The 24,233-nt window shown below is 50.7% G+C and overlaps 2 protein-coding genes across 8 annotated transcripts in view; one reads left to right on the plus strand and one right to left on the minus strand.

Moving 5' to 3' along the window:
• The window catches only part of LOC135919543 (protein Shroom3-like), a 612,939-nt gene that overhangs the window by 134,895 nt on the left and 453,811 nt on the right, over positions 1–24,233 (plus strand). Inside the window, exon 1 of one of the 4 annotated variants that reach the window (XM_065453436.1) lies at positions 6,673–7,763. The exons of 2 other annotated variants lie outside the window; for them this stretch is intronic. In XM_065453436.1, coding sequence (XP_065309508.1) covers positions 7,717–7,763 — 47 coding nt within the window. In that variant the 5' untranslated portion in view covers positions 6,673–7,716. Of the gene's footprint in view, positions 1–6,672; positions 7,764–18,615; positions 18,674–24,233 lie in introns of those variants that run through there. One more of the 4 variants, XM_065453438.1, reaches the window with a different exon arrangement.
• Positions 1–24,233, minus strand: part of LOC135919544 (uncharacterized) — a 148,954-nt gene that overhangs the window by 49,886 nt on the left and 74,835 nt on the right. The gene's annotated exons all lie outside the window — the stretch shown is intronic.

Raw genomic sequence — 24,233 nt, forward strand, 5'->3', positions numbered from 1 at the left:
TCACGGTTGTTAAGGCGCCGTATTTATATTCATGGTATTCATGTATACCCGAATGCGTGCCCCTGCCGCTTGCCGATCCTGACTGAGCGTCCGTACACGTTAAAGCGTAGAGGCTGAGGGGTGGAGGGGAGGTGGGCGAACGCGCGGGCGCTCGGTGGATGGATTCGCAGCGGAAGAGTTCCGCCGAACTTGGACGAACTTCGAGGGGAGGCGGTGTACGGGGCAGTGGCGAGCGCGTTGCCGTTGATGAGGTGCACACCGCGTCGGCATAACGATGAGCAGGTTCCTGGGCAGCAGCAACAACGTCGGTTGGATGACACGGAAGCACTTCGAAAGCTGGAAGACGACGCATTCTCGGAGACGCTAGGACCCCCCCCCCCCCTTCCCCCCGCACCTGCCGGCTGCATTAATCTGCCTCGGCGCCACAGAAGTCTCCATCATCGGTTATGGTCACTCCATCTATAGGCAGCTGGGCTGCGTTGTCGACCCACTTTGTTGAGTCATCTCGCCGCACTGCGCGCATGCGTTCGGCGTTGTCTCTCTGTAAATAGTATATTCTCGGCAGCGTGTTTGAACGGGCACACAAAGGGAGCCGCGGGATCTCGCACGACTTGTCGAAGGTTTCGGAGGTCGTGCGTCGACCAAAGTGTGTTACGTCGTCTCATCGTAACCGGGCGTCGTTACGGAACGAGGTCTATAGGAACAGCCTATAGATGGTAACCCATGGGAACAAAGGGCAGAGCGACAATGAAGCTTGCAGGCGGACAAAAGTGTGCGCCTTCCAACTACGCGACTCGCATGTCCAAGGGGGACATGATGCTTTCGCTTTGACAACGCTTGCTCAACCTAAATGTAGCGCCGTCTGGTGCCATCGTGCTTTTTTCGCGCTTCGTGCATTACTGCTGCAACTATTACGTTGAAAGGGCTCCTGTACTTGACATCGCCAACGATAATTATATTTCGCCAATGTGGATGAATATTGCTTGTAAAAATTCTTTATTGCTGGTTATGAAATTACTCTCGAGGAAGCAAACTAGGCGGTGTGCTATCACTCAATCGTGCGGACAATCTTTCGGTTTGTTTACCGAAGTGCGAAAAATTTTGGTACGATTTAATGATTCCTTCCAGAGCCTTAATTAAATACCAAACAACTCGAAGGCTGTTCATATGCCTTTAAGCGGCAGTTCACGGCAGACAGACGATACTATCCCGTGACTTTACTGTATTCATCATACGCGTGAAGTACAGTGAAATATCGACCAATGTTGCGGAATGAGGCCATCACATTCCAATTCCATTACGAGGGGAGTAAATGCCCGTTAATTCCACTCCTTTGAACTCCTCGGAATGGTGAGAATTCAACCATTTCCGCTCCTGGATCGGCTTAGTTGATACATTTCACTCCTCCAATTCCAGTAAATTAGGCGGTTTCTTAATAGTTGCTCGCTACTTGCGCTTGCATACCCTGTAACAAAAGAAGATCGTGTTGATAGTGATAGTGCCCTTAGCAACGTTACAAATAATGTTACGTACTTTATTTTCGCTTACGTACTTTAGTCTGTAACCATAAAAAGCAAAAAGCACTGCTGTATATTGTAGGGCGATCTTTATTGTTTCCTATATACTGGCATATTTTAACCGGAATCATTTTTTTCCAAGCACATCTATGTTTCAAACCGTGTGTTCCAAATAACCATGAACTGGTGCATTACGCACATTGTTTTTGACCTCCATCCGTGTGCCGTAAATAAAGCGTGCTCTTGCTATATAAATCGAATAATTCCTGGCAACTAAATGTTGCTGTCTTTAAATGCACTTCAACCTTGTCAAGCAGCAAAACTTTCGAATCTTCAGAAGTGTAGAATGTGTACGATGACATTTTGGTTGTAATTACCGCGGCAAAGGTAGTCACCTATAGAGAGATACTGAAAGAGCCGATGTTCAGTAAAAAATAAGAAATGTTAGAAGGTGGTCGAGTCTGGTTTAGGATAAGTGGTAAATAACTGGTTCTTTAGTCTCGTTTAATATGAACGTTTAGCGCTTCAGAGCTTTATGTAGCCATTTCATTCCAGCTCCATTCCGGAATCACGGGTTTTCACTGCCTTCCCATTCAATCCGCTTACTGGTTCCGTCATTTCATTCACATTCCATTCCTCGGTTTTAAAGATATGGAGTGACTGCGGAATCATTCCGGCTCTGGAGTTGCCACTCCTGAAGTCTTGATCGCGACATTAAAAAGGCAGGCGACGCGGGAACGCGCTGACGCGCAGTTTAACAGTTCCATCAAGAAATGTGCCATGGCGCACTGTTTACGTTAGCCGATACACCCGTCATGGTGGCTATCTACGGCTGAGGACGAGGTTGTGGCGTTCGATTCCCTTTCGTCGCTGTGCCATTCCTACGAGGGCGGCATTCAGAAACGCTCGTGTGCCGAGCTTTGCGTGCCTTATAAAGGTGCAGGTGCTCAGACTGGAATATCACGCTACGGCGTCCTTCGTGTAGCAAACCACCGCACGGTAAATGTTTAAATATTGGGACATCAGCTGATGCATGCGGCAGAGACAAAAGTCTAAATGCAGGGGTGTTGTATAAGAACCAAGATGTATCACCAAACTGCTGTAACGCACACGTCTGACAATAACTTTGCCCTCATATCGCTTATATGCCGCACCCAACTGGGGCGCCAATGGACGCGCATGTTCCGCTTTGAGAAGGAAGCCCTACCATATTACAAGCGTCCGTTTTGGGCCTGATAATGAAAGAAGGCGTTAGAGTCATTGAACTCTGGTTGACACTTGCACGTCCGGCAGTTACTGCATGCGACAAAATGTGCCTGACCTGTTATTCTTTGGGCAGCACTCCTGTTGACCGCGGCTTTTCCTAATACACCTTACGACTTGTCCTTCATAAGTGCTTCGTTAAACGACAACTGTATTTGGCACACTACACGAGCGTGCGACGTGCGTATTGTGTGGGTACGGCATTGGTATGGAAATCCGTTGCATTCTATACTGTGCTGTCGTCTTGTCCGGATAGCGACAACTAATCGACGCGAAGCAGAAGAACTGTGCGTGGCGTGCATCGCATTGTGAGTGCAAGCACGGCGGCGTGGCGCACCGCCTGAGCATTCCGATGTTTCATGCAGTCGTGCAGCTCGTAGAAAAAAATAATGCAAAGCTAAAGGAAAGAAGGAACGAATTCTTCCGCCGGAACCCTCAAGCCCGGTCGGGATTATCCGACCCCACGGTGTGCGAATACAGAAGGAATTCCTTGCGGCCCGTATACCGCTCTGGGAGCCACGTGTCGAACTTGGCTGGTGCGGAAAGCGACCTCCTGCGATGCTTGCTGCGCCACCGTGCACGCACTCCGGAGGTCGCGCCAACTGGAGCTGTCGTGTTTGCGTTCCTGAGCTGTAAGTGTTCGTAGACACTTTAAGCGTTTGCTTTGCATCTCCGAACAAAGCTGTCTTTATTAGAGGACCACAATGCTTTGGTAGGCCTCGAATTCCTTGGCTCCTTGAGCAAGGTTTACAACGATGACCTGACGTCACAGCTGTTAATGGCAAATGGCAAGTTAATGGCAAATGAGGTGAAGACCACGCTAGCAATCAAAAGCGGATTGTTTCTGACTCGGAAATTGGAGTTGTATCACTGTCGACCTTAGCATGTGTAACGTCCATATTTGAAATATGGATGTATTTAACTTATGGTTCTCGCTCGCCATCATTCGAAGATGAATTCGCGTTAATGAAACAAGTTGCGCAAGATGCACGGTGTACTCCCAAAGTAGCTGCCTAAAAGATGACGACTGCTTTTGTCTTGAAGGCTGGCAGATGGAACACTTCTATACGGTCGTTTTTCTTTTCGTTCTCCTTTTTTTTTTTCTTGCTATACCCCAATAAATAATTTTTATACGTACCCCGTTATACAATATAGTTATACCACGGATTGAGGCAGCTCGTTCTTTCTACAAAGTGCGTTGGCACACGTGTTCCGCCTACTGTAAAGGCACGACACCCCCTCCAGTTATCTAGAACCCCCCATCGCAAGCGAGACCCGTCCTTTAAGTAAACGCGTGCCTTCTCGTGTAGGCGGGCGAAAAGGAAGAGGGGAAAACGCAGGAAGCGGCACCAGACCGTGTACAGGCGCGCTCACACTAGCGGGAAAGCGCACAACGCAGGACGTTTCCCGCACGCCGCTTCCCGCACAGACCGGTTTTTCTCCCGCAGACAGGCTGCTCTGCCGTCCCGCAGAGCGATGGGTCCTGTACCTATTTTTGCCGTGCCGCTGTCGAGAACAGCCAATGGGGGCCGACCGTGAACCGTGACGTCGGTCCCTGTTCAGTGACCCCGTCGGCGGAGGCAGGAGGCTGCGCGCGTGCTGCGGGACACTCGGCTGTTGCTCGGCGCGCTGTCCTGTGTGTTCCTGCCTCGAGGGTCCTCCCTCAACGCCTCCTCTCTCTACATCCCAACAACCGCAGCGAGAAAACGCGCGCAGTGTGATCGTCATTCCGAGCAGCTGCGACGCAGCGGCGTCGTTTACGCTGTGCCGCTGCGGGAAGTCTCCCGCTAGTGTGAGCGCGCCTTACCGCTACATTGTATGCGGGGAAATTCTTCCCGCGCTCCCGTCTCGCTATTGTGCGCTCGGCACTTCCTCGCCCCGGCCGCTGTCTTTTGATCACCTCCCCTCTCCTGACCACCAAAGAAAGCTTCCTGGACTAGTACGTTGCCTAGGGTCTCTTTGCACGGCTGCCGTTTGCTGAGCGTCGGCCGCAAGAAGCACAGGAAAACACGCTGGTCGTTTCCGTCAGGAGGGAAGAATTGTAGGGCTGACTTCATCTGTCTTTTTCAAATATGTAGCGGTTGTAGCAGATTTCGCTGCCGCATGCAGTCTTCCTCCCTGAGCCTCCTGTCACTAAGATAGTGACAGGAGGCTCAGGGAGGAAGACTGCATGGTTGACAGCACTGCCTCAGCTATGTTTAGGAAGTGAACGACGACTAGCCTGTCTTTTCAAGATTACAGTACCAAACTGAGCTCCAGGAATCGGTGTTGGTGCAGAAGAATTTGGACCGACACGTTGTTTGATTGATAGATCGATCGATTAAGTGAATGATTAAATGAATGACGCCTGATGATTGGTGAAGCAAAATCTTCCAGCTTTTAGCAGTTCGCTATTCGAATGCATCATGAACCCGCACAAACGACAACGGACAAAGAAAAAAAAAACACACCTGTCCTGTGTGTTTCCTTCTTCGTCCGTTGTCGTTTGCGCGGTTACATGATGCATTCCAATATCGACCACCAACTAGCCCGCCTCTCCCTGTTAAATAGCAGTTCGCTATCAAACGCGAGGCGGTCACCTGCACTTAGAAAAGAAAGGAAACAAATAAAAAATATAACACATTCTTCATAGTCTGAGATATGGACCGTAGAAAACAGTGCTCTAGTGCCCACACGCATTTCGCAAAAGATAGACACTCACTTGGAACAAGAGAATGAAGAGAGAATGAGATGAAGAAAAAAAAAGGTTTCGCGCAATTTTGTAATATCACACGAAAAACATGAGCCGTGACCCGTGGTCTGAACGCGGCAATGGTCATGTCGCATCGTCTCCGATATAAGCTCTCTGAGTGACTCAGTGGTTGTGGCATTCTGCTGCTGAGTTACGAGGTCGCGGGTACGGCTTCCTGCCGCGACGGCCCCATCCTTGTTGAGGCAGAATGTGTGCAAGAGCACACTGTCTCGAAGATGCGTCATCAAAATGGTTCGACCTCCTTTACGAATTAAAGGCTTCTAGAAACAATTTGCGCGTAAATCTAAAATTTTATTTCAGTGCAAGCTGCCAAGTAATGCCGGTTGCCTAATTTCAAAAGCCGTAGCTGGTTTAGATCTGGGTATTAACGCATCACTGACTTTCATCTTTGCATTCGCTGTGTGTGAGAAATACCCTTAGGGAAGCTTAGTTTAATCCCTTCCATTGGATTATAATATCGCCGGTGTAGGCCTGGCCCTGTCGAGAATTCATAAGAGGTGGAAGGGGGCGCGGTACCAGCGACAGGCACTTAGCTTAGCACTAATCTGCAATAACGATAGGGCGGCTGTTGCTATGCCAGAGCGTCAGTTAATCAGCGCTCCAAATACGCATAGGAGCAGTCTGTCCATTGCTGTCACACGCTGGTGAACAGTTTCGTGTCTCCAAAGGTTTTGAGCTTGACAGAGACAAGTAGAATGCTAGTCTGGTCGCGCTATTTCCCGACGAGTACGTCGTCGACACTCACTCCGGAAACAAAATTCACTGAGCACTGCCGCCTCGGTCAAGTCTGTTTCCGTTTAAATACTCGACCTTATGACGAAATTAGATGGACAAGCTGACAATGAACGGCGCACCGGGCGTGCGCTCGGGCCCAAGGGCTCACGGGAGGAATTAGGCTTTCAGTGGATGAAGCTCCGGGCGCTCTGCACGGACCGACCCTTCCGGCGGCCGAAAAGTAACAAAACAGAAGGGGACAGGCAAGACGCCGCTGTCGGCCCCCGCTGGCCGCGCGGACCCCCTGGCGGCGCGGCGGGAGCGGTTGTGTTACCCCCCCTCGCCTGCGGAGAGGGTCCCCCCCGACCGGTATCCCCTTCCCCGGCGGCAGCAGCAGCCGATGCATGCCGGCGCCATTGTGGCCGGTCCTCGAGAGCAGCCACCGACCGTGCTGCGTGCGGGCTGCTCCTGCCGCCGCCTCTGCCAGACCGCGGCCATGTAGTAAGGCAGTCCAGTTCTCTGCTGACCAGAAGAATCCCTAGCAGTTTCATCTGCCCCGCCTTCGCTCCTCAACGCCTGGCACCTTGTACTAACTCCTAGGACGTGCATCTTTCTTCACCGACGACGTGTGACGGCTTCGATACCACCTGCCCGAGGGCAACCAACTCGCCCTTCGAGACGCTGCCGCCTCCGGGTTCGACCGTTGACGAGCGCCGTCGACGAAGAAGCGTCGTTTGCCGAACGGGTCGGGTCGGTGCGTGCTTGCTCGTGGACGACGACGACCAAGTCTTCGCGAGCGCTCGTTCTGTGCCTGTCTAGGAAGTCAGCGGTGCGATTGCCCTGAATCGTCGGTCTCCGTTGTTGTGACATCGTGTGTCGTCGGAGGGACCCGCATAGCGTTTTCAACGATCTGTGACTGGATAGTTCTGTGCGCAACAGGTTTCGTCCTAAGTGCACCCGTCGTTGTGGCCGCAGCCGTAGATTGGCTTCCCTCTTGCTTGCTTCGACCTCCGGCCCCGTCGTTCCTGCGCTGTGTTTCTGTGTGCGTTCCCCCGTGTCGAACCCCGGAATACGTGCCGCGCTCACCGTTTCGAGCGTGCCGCGACGAGGCCCTCACTTTTTTGCTTTATTCATTTCACATTCCTCGCGCAGGAAGCGAGCAACAGGTGTGCATTCGGCTGTGGCTTTCGGCGTGCCTCGATTCGTCCACTGCCTCAGGCGACGTGTTTCTTCTCTTTCTTGGATGCGCGGCCTGGTCCTCTCGAGTCCCTGATGAGGGAGCCTGCGAGTGGGCTGGTCGTCTGCGCGATTTACGTTAGTTTCCACGAGAAGGAGGAAGAAGTGTGATACACACAATTGACTGAAGGCTAAAACTTCTGCTGCTGCTGCTGCATCGTTGTCGTCTTCAACTCGGATTTCCGCACAAAAAGCCCGGCCCCTAGCAGTGCCGGGGGCCTCCATGTCCCAGCCATGAATGTCCTCAACAGGCTTCTCGGAGCGGCCGCTGGGAAGCAAAAGTAAGTGGAGTCGAGAGCATGACTCTTCCGCGAGCCAGCCTTCACTTAGCTGCATTTGATAGCTTCCGAAGGTCACTAAGACGCACACCCTTACAAAAGTCATTGTAGAAATGCCGTTGTGCTTATAGCGACTTTTTATTGTATTCATTAGACTTTCTTTTGAGATACAATACAATGTGAACTACAGTTTTTGCAAGCGGAAATACAGTTATAAGCACCACACGTCTATTTTCTCCCTAAATCTCAAACTTTCCAACGAGAAGCACTCTTCTGCTTTTGCTTTAGGCCTGCTTAAGTTCCAACATCTGAGCGCGGTTCCTGTAGAAAAGCTGGAGCCGAATTCACAAATCTTTTCGTTCGAAGGCGTTCCATACCTTTGGCCTGTCACCTTCGCTAATAACATGTCCAGCATCATGATTGGCTGGAATTTTCTCCTACGAACAAGTCTTGCGTAAGAGCTTTTTGTGTATGCAGCCTGTGAATGTTGTTAAAGTGAATTCGACGAATCGTTCGGCGAAAAGTATTCGGGTGCATTCATGTAGCGGGACTGCATGCGATGTGAAAAGGATCATCTTACGAAAAACGCTTCATTTTGCGTGCTAGTTCTGTGCTGTATGCAGCGCGATTAATGCAGGCAGCACTGTCTGGGACTGTCAAGATGATTCATCATACGATTGTGGCCGCCGTGTCGTTCGTAATGCGCGACCGTCGCGTAACCCGAATTCCCCTCGGTCGGCGTTATCTATCAATTGCAAATGCCGACGCCGCAGTCGCCGTTCGCCGGGAATGACAATTACTCTAAGCTCAACCCTTGGAACGCGGCTTTCGAAACCGTTTGCAGGTCGGTGAGAGCCTCTTTGGTACGCTGACTCCGGCGGCGGTCTACTAATGAGCCAGGAAGCCCGATTCATAGTCAACTGATTTGCCTCCACGACCCCTCCCTGTTCACAACCATTTTGATCCCAAACATTTATGCCCAAAGAGAAAGGCAGTCGTCCTTTAAAATGATTTCACCTGCACTGCCGTATATTTTTTGCGCGCATTCTACTAGAGATACATTATTTGAAAGCAACTTACGTTGTCGTTTGAATACATGACAGTCAAGAGCACAATTGAAATTGTGCGACACATGATGTCCAAAAAGTGCTATAATGTAGTCACACGCTGGTAATGCCACCGCCAGATGCCGCATGGAGACTTCGCGTGATCACGTCGTATTTTGAGGCAAAGTAGGCGTGTTACTACATGAAAAAAAATGACAACATTTGATATTGTTCTTTTCATTTTCCGTTCTTGCCAGGTAATATTGTATTGCCTGAAAACATTCTTGTGACTGGCCGTCCAGATGATCGACTTCTCACCAATCTTGGCGCTTTGTTGACGTTATCACCCCTCATCAAACAAGCACGAGAGCTTCATTTTCAAAACCATTAGAAACAGCGGTGAAAGGAAAGGGGAAGGGTGAATGAGAGAGTGAAGTAATATCCGCGATGTGATCATTCACAAGGTGTCGTGATAGCCGCGCAGTTATATATATATATATATATATATATATATATATATATATATATATATATATATATATATATATCAGTACACAATAGTGTTGCTAGCGCAGTAGATCGCTTCTCGTGTTCGATGTTGTAACTTGTTGGAATAGCGCGATTTGTATGATGCGTGTTGCACATATCGCGCCTATACATAGCGCCCGGAGTCAGTTGCTAGCATTTTCATTACGTATACGCCGTCAACCGTAGCGCGGCATTCAAGGTGATCAGCATCTCGCTGCGTTTACATAGTCCGCCGGGGCGCACGTGAGACTGCCCATCTCGAACCGCATAATAGGGCCTCGTTTGCACAGCGTTCGTTGAATGATGCTCAGTCTTCGCGATACGGAAGCTCGCACAAGTGGTTGACACAGTTTGGACGCGAGAGATCATGCGGCCGCAAGAATGGAGGCGAACGTGATGTCTCCGACCGACTCGGTGTGCTCATGGTTCGCAATTAGCTTCCGCCGACATGAACGCCGATCAATCAGACTTTCATTTCCGTGAGACCACTTCGCCGACCACGGACATACGTGGTTTCTTCGGGCGCTCTATGTATAACCACGTGCGTGCCCGGAACCACATCACAGGCACGCGTCGCTCCACTTTTTTTCCGTGGGATACGCGCCTCGAGTTCCGTAACGGTGTACCTATGCATGCATGGAGTGAGCCTGCTCATTCGTTAGAACTTTAATTGTGACCTGCTTGCAAAGTTCCCCCCGGCACACTCGCATACATCATTTACGGTGCGTCCGCCCTCTGTGTATACTAATGTTTGTGCTGATTGTCCATGTCGGTTAAAAAGTTGCCGCATCATACTCATGATGCGTGCAACAAGACATTCCCTTAAGGTCCCAATGGCTTGTGGAGAGAATTGTAGGCGTTAGTCATGTGATGGATCAGAAGGAAACACTCCGTCGGATACCGCACAAGAGTAACGGAATAGGAAGGGCGTCTGCGAACAAGGTTAGAAGGCAGGAGAGCAACAGAATAAAGGAGGGGAATCGGGAAATCATGCCGCAAGATGTAGCTGATCAGGAAACACCTTTGTTAAATTGCAGAGATCGCTGGGACTATAGTCTATCATACACGTGTACCGTGTGTCCTAGCGAACGTCATCCAAGCTGCTCAATGAAGAAAAAGAAAATTAAAAAGCACAGTGCAAGACACAATTATCAGACCTATAGTGTTCGGTCGTCAGCGCTCTGACAACCAGACACGGTATGTCTTGAAATCATATCTTGCAGCGTGTTTTTAAATTATTTTCGTTGACCAGCTTGGCTAACGGTCGTTGGGACACGCTATAGATTGCCACGCATGCAGATGCGTCAGCGGTAGGACAAGTTACGGGGTGTTTATTTATTATTGTTCTTGTGATAAACCCTGTTTCCTCGACGTGAGCTTCAACCCGAGGTTTGTGAGAGGCATCGCGTCGGCTCCTTCAGTGTAGTCGCGCTCGCAAAACTAGTCAAGCCCGCCCTTTCAATTCGCTGGCCCGGTCGAAGGAACTGCCAACCTCTCAGCAAGGCGATTCGCGTACCATTGTCACAGGCATCTCTCCATCTGTAAATCCTGACATATCCGTATTTTATACCAGGGGAAGCGAGACAGACATCTTTAAAGCGCTACAGGAAAGCTCGCCTATCGGCCAAGAGGAGCAGCAGCAGCAAAACACGAGAGCTCCAGGGCTTAATGTCATATCGGTTTTTAACACCTTTTGGTTAGTTGTCCTGACTGCTAGACGCGCGATCCAGTCTCTGAGAATGGCAGATGCACCAGTTCCCGAAAAATACCTATTGCGCGATACCTAGCTAGACAGCTAGCTATAGCCCAACATTATATTTATACCAAAGTTGAAAAGGGCAGTGGCTGCCTGTCGGCAAAGCCGACCGCGAGCCGCAAGTACAGAGTCAATAAGCGGCGGTTTGGCCAAACCCTGTTATCCTGGGCTTTTTATTTTATCTGGCGTAGATCTTCTTACAAAAATCACTAGCGCAACTTCTGGTGCTGCGATCGTTTAGCTATATATTCACGCGAATAATTGATAGTGCGCGGATTTGTCTAACCTCGGTGCTTGTGGCTCTGTGCGAGAAACGAGGGCAAACTGGCTGAAGTTCTTCCCGCTACGCTTCGCGCCAAAACGCGCGCGAACGTGATTGACACGACGACGACGACGCACGTGACAAACGGAACTGCGCGCGGCGCGGCCTGTGCATGCGCTCGGGCCTTGCGAGCGCGCCCTGCTTCGTGGGCCGTCCGTGTGCGTGCGCGCTGTTGGCGTCTCTGCTGCGAAGCGCGCGTGCGCTGCGTAACTACCGGCAGTGCCTCACATTTTTACATAATGTTTTTCCTGGTATGGGAGCCGGCCGCCGCATAATTTTCCGTGATCCCGAAAGGCTGCTGCTGCTGCTGCTGCCGGGCGTCCTCCCTCGCCTGCCACGTCTGGTTCATCTCTCTCTCTCTCCTCCGGCCTATCTGATTGCACCGGCCCCGGGCGGCTCACTGGCATGATCGTCCGGCCGAGCGACCGAAGGAGCCGCGGTTCCTTGTAAGAAAACAAACAAGCTATAGAAAAGGGATAAGAGCGCGTATACGTCTCACTATGGTATAATAACGAAGCAACATGCTCCGTGCTTTGCGTATGCTTGGCTGCGTTTCGTACATTGAGCAGCGCGTGGGAGAGGGAAGGGCTGAAAAGGGGGGGCTAGCGTCGTCTGGCCAGGGCAGGCTTATTACGGTTCCGTCGCCCTAAGAAACTGTGGATAAGGACCGGAGACGCTGCAGCCGTGCCGTGCCAGAACGTGTTTCTTTCGCAAAAGCTCCTTCCTTTTCTCAGCCGGGCAGACTCTACCTGAACGCGTAAACCACGCGTGTATAATAACGGCTAGGGGGCGCTAACGTGGCGTATGTGTACCAAATGCAACCTAGCGTAACGTATATCGCAAATCAATGCGGCAGTATACGCGAGAGATATAGAGCACGATTTTTATTCTTTTCGGGGCTACACGACAAAAGCCGGATTTGTTGTTGCGTGCGTGATTACGAGGGGAAAAATGAAAAAAAAAAAGGAATAAGACGCAAAGAGGCAACAACGGACGAACACCGCACGGAGTCAAAGAGCCACCACGTATTTTTGACTCTGCTGCTTCTGTTGTGCGCTTCTTCGGCTCAGAGCTTCTGCGTGTTCTTTGCTGGATTTTATTCGTTTCCAAGGCTTACTGAACGTTCGGCGAACGACCGGTAGAAGCACTGCGGGCATCTGTGCGGTAATTAGAGCGCTTAGAGCTTAATTAGGGAATAATTTCTGCTCTAATAACGAAGCGTCACGCAGCAGAACAATGGGTTGGTATATGACCGGCGTACATAGAGTCGAGGCGCGCATATACGCGCACATGCCTAAAGCGGCGAGCGCGTGTACACGTATTTTCGAGGTGCATGCTTGAGCAGGCATGCGTCGGCGCGTCCATTTCACGTGTTTTTTCGCTGTTCTTAATTAAATTTATCCACCGTAGTGAGAGCGTCGCAGCGCCTTATTAGAGAACAGACGTCACTGCACTAAATATAAAATATGGGATAGTGGTGACAATGCGCATCCGTACTTGCGGCAGAGGTTTTTTTCTCTGTGCCAGTCGATTTGGACGCATGGTCAAAACCTGGGGGCGCGAAGTGGACGCACCGGCATCCCGCCGGACGATGGCGATTGAGCAACTAGGTATTCTATTAAAAAAATGGAACGAACTGAATATGTTTATTATAACGAATGGTGAGAAATACAACAAACTCGTTGCATCCTACGCCAACGAAAGTGGCCATGTCTTTCGCAGGCCGGAAAAGTACCTCCGCGGAGCATTATCGACCGTTAGTGAGTAATACAGAAGGTTTACAGAGAATAAAAACGTCGTTTTATCGATGTTTCCAAGTTCTCGTCTTTGCTTGCGGGCCGATACGTGTTTAGTTCAAGTGGTTTCGCTGGTTGCTAGCCGCATTAACTTGTTGACTTAGTGCTGAGGGGGTTCACTGTGGCAAAAAGTTCTCTTTTTCCCCAACACACTACGCGTTGTACGCGCTGCTACTCAGCGCCTGTAGTCAACAGCGGTCTCATATCAGCGGCATCCGTCAGATCGCCGAACAACGAGTGGCCTGTGCCGACTGCGAAAACACGGCATAAGCGACGCGGCGGTATCGCATAACCCGTGGCTTGCGTGTTGTGCGTGCAACTAACTGGCTCGGTTTCAGGTGCACGCGCTGCCTGCGCGAACGATGACGCGGCCCGCTGGACAGCGTTGAAGGCGCGACCTCAACGGGCCTCGGGAATCAGCGTTGCAGCCGTCGGCCCAAGAGAGAAATACTAGTGCATTCATTCACCGCGTCGTCTTCCGTCGCCTGCCCGGTTGAAAGGAACTCGGAGTGTCGCAATGTACAAGAAATGGTTGTGGCACTTTCATTCGTGCGGCTAATGACTCGCTTGAATAGTTGGGGCGGATAACACAGTTTTCCCGCTTAAAAGGAGCAAAACGAAAGAGAGGTACGCGAGCAAGATGCACCTGACGCGTGTTGAAACGACACGACGAAGCGCTGGCGGGTTTCTGAGGCGTGATGCGGCGAGTAGAGCGAAGACCTTGGACTCCATTCATTTGCTCCGGACTCTGAGAGAGGAATGAAAGAGCAGAAGAAAATGCAGGATCGCGATGAAATGTCGTTGATGAAAGCAAGGGGCCGAATTCACGAAGCTTTTCGTTCGCACGTGCCGTTTAACAATGGCCGACCACCTTCGCTAATAATATGTGCGACAATCACGATTGGCTGTTATCTGCTCCTGCGAACAAATTTAGGTGAATAACTACTGAGCATTGAATTTGATTGCGAATACCTCGGAGCACGCATACGCTTTAGAAATGTCGGATAAGATGGCGTTGTCAACGAATGCGATTGTCTTCATTTTTCTGATATAAACAGATACTGTAATAGTGATATTCAGGCATTTAATTAACAAGCATTTCTTAATTATGTACTCACTGACATTACTTGTTCGCGAAAAGTGTGTCTGCAAGAGCGCGCGTAAACCACCTGTACAAGCAACTCTTGCGTAGTTACTGTACAACATTCTTGCTAAAATTACCGATAGTTTAATTTTGACGACCCTGTAGTGATTAGTTACATGTTCGTTGCTGCGCAAAACCCGAGAAAGCATTTGTTAGTGTTAGTGACAGTGACACCGCGCATTTTTTGCCCTCTAGTCTGAACGCCACCCAAAAGCTGACGGCATTACCACGGTAGTCTACGCCGCGCAGGAGCGCGCTACACTGGAAAACATGGTCGTTCCGGATTGGCTGAACTGAGCACGTGCTTACAGACGTTCTACAGCACGCGGTCTCGTGGCGCAACCTACACACAGCAGGGCGTATATCGCACGTGCGCGGTATACGCACTCGCCTCCGATCTATACCACGTGTCGATCGCATATCGACTTCCTATTAACTCTTCGTTATATTCTAGGCCGGACTCGGGAGGGAGGTAATTTATGGATCCGCGCGCTCTATTTCTGCGCTCCCGGTGCCGCGAGGAAAAGCAGGAAATCCGTGCGGTGCGAGGAGCGCCTTTGACAAATGACCGATTACAAGGGGGGGCGGGGGGCGGAGGGGGGGGGCGAACGCGAGCGAGCAGGCGTTATCAATATATATATATATATATATATATATATATATATATATATATATATATATATATATATATATATATATATATATATATATACGCGAGAGCTGGTCGGTGCGCGGCGCCGCCGGTGCAGGCTCATAAAGGCCGCTCACATGATGGCTGCTACGTGTTGGGGATATACGTACGCGCGTATACTGTATACGCGTATTATATTGGCGCGGCGATCGATCTTTAAGCGCGACACGGTGCGTTGCCATTGTCGTCGAGCCAAGTGTGTTCCTTCGTCCTTCTCAGGATGCGAGGCATTACGAAAGGTAAAGAGAGACAAGACAGCCAGTTGTTCCTTTACAGGTCTTCAGTGTAATCATGTTAAAGAACATGCGTATTTCTGTACGGGCTCACTGTAGAATAATGTTTGGTGCGTTTTAAACGTGTGCTTACTGCTAGCCCTGTGTGTTGCGTACGCACTCGAGGAGTGTTTCGTGGCATCTCCTCTCGCGCGTGTTCTCCTCTTGATTTAGGTTAGAATTTACGCGCACATCCTATGTTGTCACACTTTTGTGCTTTATCATCACGGTGGCGAGAGAAGTCGGTTTCTTGAGAAGTCGGTTCTCACTTGTGTCGCAGATTCACTATTCAGACACCTCTCGCTTTTCTTGTTCTCATATTCGAGCGATACCGCGGCCAAATTTGTATTGTTAGAAAATATGCTTTCTCATTACCGGATTCTTAAATATTAGAGTGTTGGAGTCATGACTTCTCACCGTACAAATTAGGATCTGGCCGAACAGTATACCTTGCCAATTCATATTTTTAACCTTGTATTTCTTCATTCCACATTTGGGCTTTTGGCACCGTAATACCAATTTTCTTTTTAATCTAATTGACTTGAAGACTGACATTTCCACTTGGTAGGTGCGGGCTTTCTCTAATTGTCGTTTTATTTTTGCGGGAAAGAGAAAATCGGTGTTTGTATTGGGACAGAGTACTGGGGCAGAAACGCTGGTGTACTTAGATGTATAGGTGCACGTTAAACAACGCCAGACAGACGAAATCAATCCGGGGTGCACGTAATAACGAAACTGCAGTTGCGGGACGTAAAATTACGTAAGTTATTATTAATAGTGACCGTGATCATCACGATTAGCCTAATTCAGCTCACTGCAGAGTCATTGAAACCAAGCTCGTGCACCCAAATTACACAATTCCATCACTCTCGGTGGATAAACGGATGTTGGACGGCTGTTTGAATCCGTGCCCATGTTCTCCGGCACTGGCAGACATCAAAATGCAGCTGTGGCTGCGCTTATACATTCAACACGCGTCCTATCCTGGCGGCGGGACAATGCCGTCTTTCGGCGTCTGCTCGAAGGACCTGAAGTCCCTGGATATGCATGCTTTCTTTGCTTTCTTTTTAGAAAAACGCGCGTGCAGGAACTTCGGGAGGGCTCCCTCCGTTAAACGGTCCGTGCAAAGTGCCGTCGTGCGCCACGCCGTCGCGTTGGAAAGAGTCCTTCCGCCGACGACATGCTCGCATCGGCGTCGTCAAGGCCGCAGGGCTGCCGTCCCCCGCAAGAACGGCCAGTGCGGCTCATCGATTTGCGCTTGGCAGCAGGTGCCGAGCCAAGTTGAACATGTGGCTCACTCGCGGCCGTTGTCAATGCTATACTGCCAGGGGCGTTTTCTTTCTGTTTCTCTGGCCGTAGGGGATCTTCAAATGACCGTCTTTAGGCAGCGTAGTAAGGCCACCGCAAGACACGGGCGAGGTTGCCTGCTATGCTCCGGTGGCAGTATATAGTCATATTGCGCCGATGATTGAGAAGACACGTCTTGCGTGAACTCGTCACGTTTTTTTTTTCTTTTCCTTCTCGTCTTCGGCGTGACCGCGAAGGGGGAGGGCGCACGCGGAAAGCCAGTCGAGCGTTTCGTCGTAAACACCGAGCGAGGAGCACGCGGGACGAAGCGCGACACGAGCGACTGCCTTCCGTGGCTTCGCGCGCCGCGCTCCGATCACGACCAACGAGCCAGCCCAAATGGGCGCTTTGGCAGAGCGTATTCGCGCGCTCCGGGCTGATTCTCAAAGTCGCCCTTAGCGATGGATCGCTTCGAAGACGATGCCACGGGCCGCGCCGCTGTTTTCACGTGTGCGGAGTGTCAAAACAAAAGGGGCGCCTTCTTCTTCGGAGGCGCTGCCTTGGGTAGTCGCTTCGGCGGCATCGTTCTCCCCACAGCGCCGGCTGGCCGGCCGGACGTGGTCGTTTCTCGCCGCTGGAACCGACAATCAAGAAAGGGGCCGCCGCCATTTGGGCGTGCTCAGCGAGTGATTTCTCTCCCGCCGGCGCAGTCGGCGACCTTGGGAACGTGACGAACAGAGACAGCGTGGCTGGGAATAACGAGCCACGCCCCTGGTGTGGAAGTGTCGCAACGCTGCCGGGTGGACTAGAAGGCGTGCACGTGAAACGTTGCCAGTGCGAGAGTGATGGCGGTGCGAAGGCGCTTGGCGTGGCGATCTGAGCAGGCACTTGTCTCAGCTGAGCGTCTTTCGAGTAAACCACAGAGATCACTTCAGCAGGTGTACCTGCGAAGGGGTCTTAATTGCGCTGCACTAAGAGCGGAACGAGTAGAACTCGTCTTCTAACCGCACTGAAACCTGCTCGAAGCGCACTGCCTCTTGGAAGCACGCACCACTACAGTGTCTTCCTCATTGTATAGCTTATTTTCGTTGAAAGTGTCTCGAATTGAACGCTTATCTTACGTCGCGTTGTTTGTTCTTCTTGATGTTCAACGTAATCATCATCAGCTAGACTTGAAGAATCGTTATCTGAAGTCTGCGTGCATTCTTAAAATCTTGAAGGACCGAGCGTCACTGGCGAAGCAGAGAGCACGAGTACATCGTGAGTGTTACTTCTACCCCTTACACTATACAGTAAAGATTCTCAACATTACGTACTACTCGCAACCGCAGCATACGGCTCTCACTGTTGCAGATATTCCCCACAAGTACCCAGTAAAACTCTGGGTAAAAGCACGCCGCGCGTGTTTGTCCTCTCCCTTTTGAGCCTCCTTTCGTTCTTTCTCGTTTTGTTTTCTTTAAATCTTAAATGAGATGTACATGCGGGATGCGTCCCAACGCCTTGTCATGACTTAAAGGACGACATATCAACTTTGGAAGGCAGGGAATGGTCGATACTGAAGTGGTTTGAGGCTGGCACCATTCGCACCCATCACTGAGCTCTCGTGAGATCCTCGTTAATGATGGCGATGACAACGACCGCGGCAGTGGAAGACGTTGCACTTTCGAGTATTTCCCTTCGGGCCGCCATTGGTCATTCGTCGCTGCAGCGCACGGCTACAAAAGGGCGTCAACAGCGTGGGCGGAGTAGCAGAGGGTCCATTCGGAACGGGAGAGATGGGTGGTGGGGAACACGCACATGCAGCCGAAAAAAGAAACGTGGCAGACCACATCGAGCAGCAGTCATCTGGAACTGGTTGTCCCGGCATCCCTCACGCGGTGCTGAGACCGATGGGATCCGCAAGCGCGTTTCTCCGGTTGCGCCGCGTCTTCCGCTCAGATGGAGGAGAAGAAAGATCGCGAGGCCGAAAGCAAAAGTGACCTCCTCTCGGCTTGAAGTCGTGGTGCCGTGGACGCCGCACCACATCGTCCGTCCTGATCTGCCTTGCGCGGCCAACGAGCGAGTCCCGCTCGTGAGTTGGCGCTTTCCTTTCTTTTCTTATTTTCCCTTCGTTATTTTTTTTTTCGACGACGCCGACCGGGCTCTCGTGTGCATGTTGTCTACTGCAAAGAGGCCGGTGAGTCTCACCAGCACACGTACTTCGTTGCTGCTCTGTCGAGGCTTGCGTGCGTGCAGAGAACGTAAGAAGGAGATCGTGAGAGCGGAGAATCGAGGTTTCCTCCATTCCCACCTCTCATCATCAAGGAGTCGCCGACGCGACTGGCAGCGTGTTCGGCCTTAACGATCCGCTGCGGTTTTTTTTTTTTCTCCCTGCTATAGGTATCGGTTAGGTGGTGCGGATTTCCGTCGAAGCGGTATCGCAGCTGCGAGTTCCTTTCGAGCGAAACTGCAGCCTGTTAAGCTCTGGGCAGGGGTCGTCGGGAATGAACGTCCCATGTGTGAGAGGTGTGCGTGGGATGCCTTTCACCAGACTCGCGAAGACGTGTGTGCCGAAACTTGAACGGATAGAAGAAAGCTTCACTCAACTGCTGAGTGACGTCACTGCCTTATGCTATGTGTTGCCGTAGGAATCGCAGTGATTCCACGCTGCGTCCTGCGTCCATTACAACAACAACAGCAACTACTACTACTACTACTACTACTACTACTACTACTACTACTACTACTACTACTACTACTACTACTACTACTATGACTACGACTACTACTTGCTACCACTACCACTACTATTACTAACTGCTACTATGACAACAACGACAACAGCAGCACCTTTTGTGCTCCTTACTCCTTAACAAGTGTCCCTGAGGTACTCAGGCTCTTTAACATAGTCTTTGTATTTCCTTACATACTCAGCGTGTTAGCCTGTTTAACTTTGATTTTGGTGTCTTTCCTATCGCTTAATTTTCGAAACTCTTTACGACCTCCCTTGAACTCTCATCTGCGACTTCACTTTTGGAAATTGACGAGGAGATATATATGTTCTTTGTTACGGTTAAGTCCTCCATAACCAGGCGTTCGAGCTACTGATCCTTGACGACTCTTCAGGAATGTTGTCGAGATGCATCATCCAAGCCTTCGGCGGTAGCACGGAGTGGAACGCCAACACAATGTGCACTGCTGCTCACAGTTTTAACACTTCTTCACGACCTTCCTTGCAACCTAAAATCCATTGGCCATGCGCTTTTCAGGTCCATGTGACCGCGCTTTGGCATAAACTATAGCCACATGAAGAAGCTCTATTCATCAGCACCAGAAAACGCGCTGAGGCGATGTCATGTGTGCGCCATTAACTTCGAGAATCGACTCTTTGCAAAATGCTCTGAAGCCGGACACTATAGTCGAAGTCTAATTTTTGAACCCCAATGTCTCGCCTGCGGGTTGCCTAAATATCCAAATAAATTAGGCTTTAATTAAAAGGTGGCTTTAAATTAAACACCTAATTTGGTAATTAGTCACGGGCAAGCATGGAAATGAAAGCGCTGGAACATATAAAAAACGGAATAAACACTAGAATGTAAACGTCCAATGCCGTACCACTGTACCACTACATTTACCACACAGTATAATTCGTTTCCTAACAAAGTACTGCGTATGTTATCCTAGAATTATCTGTAATGCCAGATAAATCATTGTTTGTAATTCGTTTCGTTTTTCCGTAATGATGCGAATTGCGGGAACGACCTAGATATGACGCGAATGCCGAACTCATACCGTATAACAATGGGGGAGAAATTTTGTACGTGCTGGTCTTTCAGTAGCTCCGAGTAAAGCAATACAGTGCCGCAATTTCGTGATGTTACATTCGGAGACCAGTTTTGCGCTGTATTATACGGTGCACAAACTCACAGAGGCGTTATTTGGCATGCACGTGGGGGCGCCGGCGAATAAGCGTTTCAGTAAACGGCCCCAGGTGCGCGCGAACGCGCCATCGAACGCGGCAGCACTGCACCTCGCGGCAGGAAGGGCCGCCCTGCAGAAGGAGAACTGCGCGACCACGAGCCTTTCTCTGCTGCGCGTGCACGCGCGTGCGCGCGTTTTCGCCCAAGGTTGCTCGCTCCTGAATCGTGGCCGTGCGTTGCCGACAGGGCCACGAGCCAATATCGATATGCCTGGACATGTCGCGTGCTCTCTGCGGCGCGACACCTCTGCAACGAAGCCCAAAAGCGTCTTCATTCCCCCTACATTGCGTACACGTTCAGAGGTATGCGTAAGAGCAGGAACGAACGAGGAGACGATGAAGGAAAGCGCGAAACGCCGTGTAGATCAATGCCGCCGCACGGCTCTTCGATTCGCTCGTTTCAAGGGCAGGCACGAATGCGGCTATCGAAGGTCTACCCGATCACGGGGGAACGAAAGGATTTCTAAGCCGGTGCGAGGGCGGCCCTTGAAACTGCCTCCCTCTCTCTCGGCGAATCGGCTTTTGTTTTAGGAGGGAGGCTTTCTTCCTGCGTTCTTGCCCTTTCTGTCCCACAGGCGCGCACGGTCCACTGACTGTGCCGGCGGCGTGCATGCATTGCGGACCTCGTGCACGGCGCATTCACCTGTGCAGTGCACGTGTCTCGCTAATTCCATGCACTGACACGGAGGTTGCGGCTGGCGTTATAGAGAGCGGTTGTTCCCGAGAATGTTTAGCTACGGAGAACTTGTTGCTGCGCAAGTTGCTAAAATTTGCTATTTGGAGTCGTTCGTCGTGTAGTATTAAGGGACACGCTTTATTGGCGTTAAAACGCTAATAGCAGCCTAGATTTGGCATATAGACTTCATATTAATATTTAATCAATACGTATTTCCATAACGTGGCGTATCGTTCTTTTTTTTCGTACTTTAATGAAGGAATACTACTGAAGTAATACCAGACTGAACACCACTGATCCACCCGCCGTGGTTGCTTATTGGCTATGGTGTTGGACTGCTAAGCACCAGGTCGCGGGGTCGAATCCCGGCCAGGGCGGCCGCATTTCTATGGGGGCGAAAACAGCCGTGTACTTATATTTAGGTGCACGTGAAAGAACCCCAGGTGGTCGAAATTTCTGGAGTCCCCCACTACGGCGTGCCTCATAATGAGAAAGTGGTTTGGCACCTAAAACCCCATAATTTAATTAACGCTACTGACGCGTTTCTTCTAAGAGTAGACGAACGTGTGCTTTAACACGTCGCAAAGCCGTCAACACTCATAGAACAGACATTCGCGTGTGCTTGTGTTCGCGCTACTTGTGTGTCATCGCTTTTGCGCCATTAATAGAGGTCTGAAACTTCCCAAGAGTATCTCGCGATTGGTCGATATCTGGGAAATCACACGGTGCAGCTGGCTTTTTTCATTGGCGAGCGAGTGCGTGACGATCAGTCATGTTCCGATTGCTCTATGTGAATTCCGCACTTAATTGGCTAGCGTCCGCTGCAGATTGCATGGTGCTGCACGGTATTTAGTTCGACAGGGTACGTGTACCGATACCGGGTCATGCCCGGGTCGGTTCGGGAGAGGATGCACGCGTGCTTGACTCCGAGAGCGCGCGAGTGCGCGCGCAGTGAAATATGTAACGGCACCGAACTGCGAAGTTCGACGGCAGGTCGTCGACGCTGCTTTTACTCGGCGTGCCTTACGCGCTGGACGTTCGATCGCGGTGAAAGATCGCCGCGCACTCGCTACATCGGCTCGTGGCCGCGTGGGCGCACGGGCTGCCGCTCTCACGTTTCGGCAACGGGTCACGCGCCGCACACACGCACACGGCGGCGGTGGGAGCCCCTGTTCATACATCACTTCGCAAAGGCTCGCAGATAGGCACAACCTTGGCGAAGGGCGCCCGATGCCCACGCATGTGTGCGCCCGATCGCTGCGCGGCCATTGGGCGGGCGAGGCGGTTTAAAATAGAATGAAGAATTGTTCCCTTCGACAGCAGCCGCGGACGACGCAACGGTGGAGGCACGGCTCGCGCGCCTTTCGCACGAGAGGGCCTGCCTGCGAACGGCTTCACAAAAGGAGGTTATCGGTTTTGCCATCTCTTAAGTTCCCAAGGCTCTGCAAAGGAGAATAAAATAAAATGAAGAACTATACGCTCTCCCTGCGAATTTGCGCACGAAACGGATTATGCGTCGTGTATCTGCACTTTAGGGTCGAAGACAGCGGTCTATATGGAACCTACGTGCATAATCTCCGTTGAATTTTTACGCTCCGGCGAGGAAGCCCCGTGAGATGAGTAATGGAGATTGCGTGGTATTCCCTATTGTACGAACGCCTGCCTTGTGTTTCGCGCATTAGCGGCGCGCTTTCCGAGAATGATGAGCTCTCATGGTTCACGCGGAAACTCGACATTCTTCAGCGCGAAGGTGGCGTTTGCACTTGCTTCGCTAATTCAGCAAACGCGCAAGTCGAGGATGGCTTTAATTTCATGTTGGAGTTGTACGTCAGAGCCTCGTTCTTGTCGAGCTCCACCTTCTGTTCATTAACTCACTCATTCACGCATTCACTCACTGAGTCATTCTCTTCCTCCTTCCGACACTCTCTTACTCGCTCAATACCTCGTGCAGGGGCACGAGGTATTGTAGCCGTGTAGTCTTTTTTCTGCCTCACTCATTCACCTACACGCTCACGCAAGTCTATCACTGGCTCACTCACTCGCTCTTACTCGTTGGCTCAATCGCTCACTGGCTGCCTTACACATTCGCTCTCAATACATGTCCAGGAATTTTATGCATTGCCCCTTCGAAAATTGGTTGAACTTCACTACAATACAATAGCGTAACTCAAAGGCCAACACTTAAAATAGGAAACTTTGTTTCAGGAGACTGGCCCAGTTTCAACAAGTTTCAATTAGCCAAGTCGTGAAGTTACTCCCCTCTAAAAACATACGCATTTGCAACACTTATCCCAACTTCCACCAGCAGCACCCCTGTCGTTCCTACGACAACCACAAGTACGTCTCACGATTCCAGGAATAACGAAGAAGAGCCGTCATTCAACAGTGGCTCTACGTCAGTTCACACTGTCATTACTGAACGAGGCATATGAACAAAGAACGCACACTTACACCGATGGATCTGTATCAGCCACCAGCTCCACAGGCGCTGGTATCATCCCGGCCTTACAAATTACAATTACTTTCAAAGTGTCCCATATAATGACCTCTACGGCAACAGAACTTCACCGCTGTTAATTACATCGCACAAGCCAAACCAGGAAAGTGGGTCGTTTTTTGTGACTCCAAGGCAGCCCTTCAGAGTCTGCAGTCAGCCTTACGACACAACACCCATGACCAACTTGTGTTTGAGACCAGAGAGGTTCTCCATCAAGCCCTCATAGACGGACATAACATCATCTTCCAATGGCTTCCGGGGCACTGTGGCATCGTCGGAAATGACCTTGCTGATGATGCCGCCCGGTCAGCCCATAAAGAAACCGTGACACTTCCTATACCCTTATCAAGGACAGATGCCGCGAGAGGTCTTCGTTTACTTGCTCAAACCAAGACTGAAGCTTTGTGGAACACCCCGATTTTCTCCAACTGCCGTATCCACTGGTTGGGCCCTACATTGAAGCTGCAGATTCCATCGAACTTCGTCCGCCGTGATGCAAT

This window comes from Dermacentor albipictus, chromosome 3, assembly GCF_038994185.2.
Source record: "Dermacentor albipictus isolate Rhodes 1998 colony chromosome 3, USDA_Dalb.pri_finalv2, whole genome shotgun sequence".
Taxonomy (NCBI): domain Eukaryota; kingdom Metazoa; phylum Arthropoda; class Arachnida; order Ixodida; family Ixodidae; genus Dermacentor; species Dermacentor albipictus.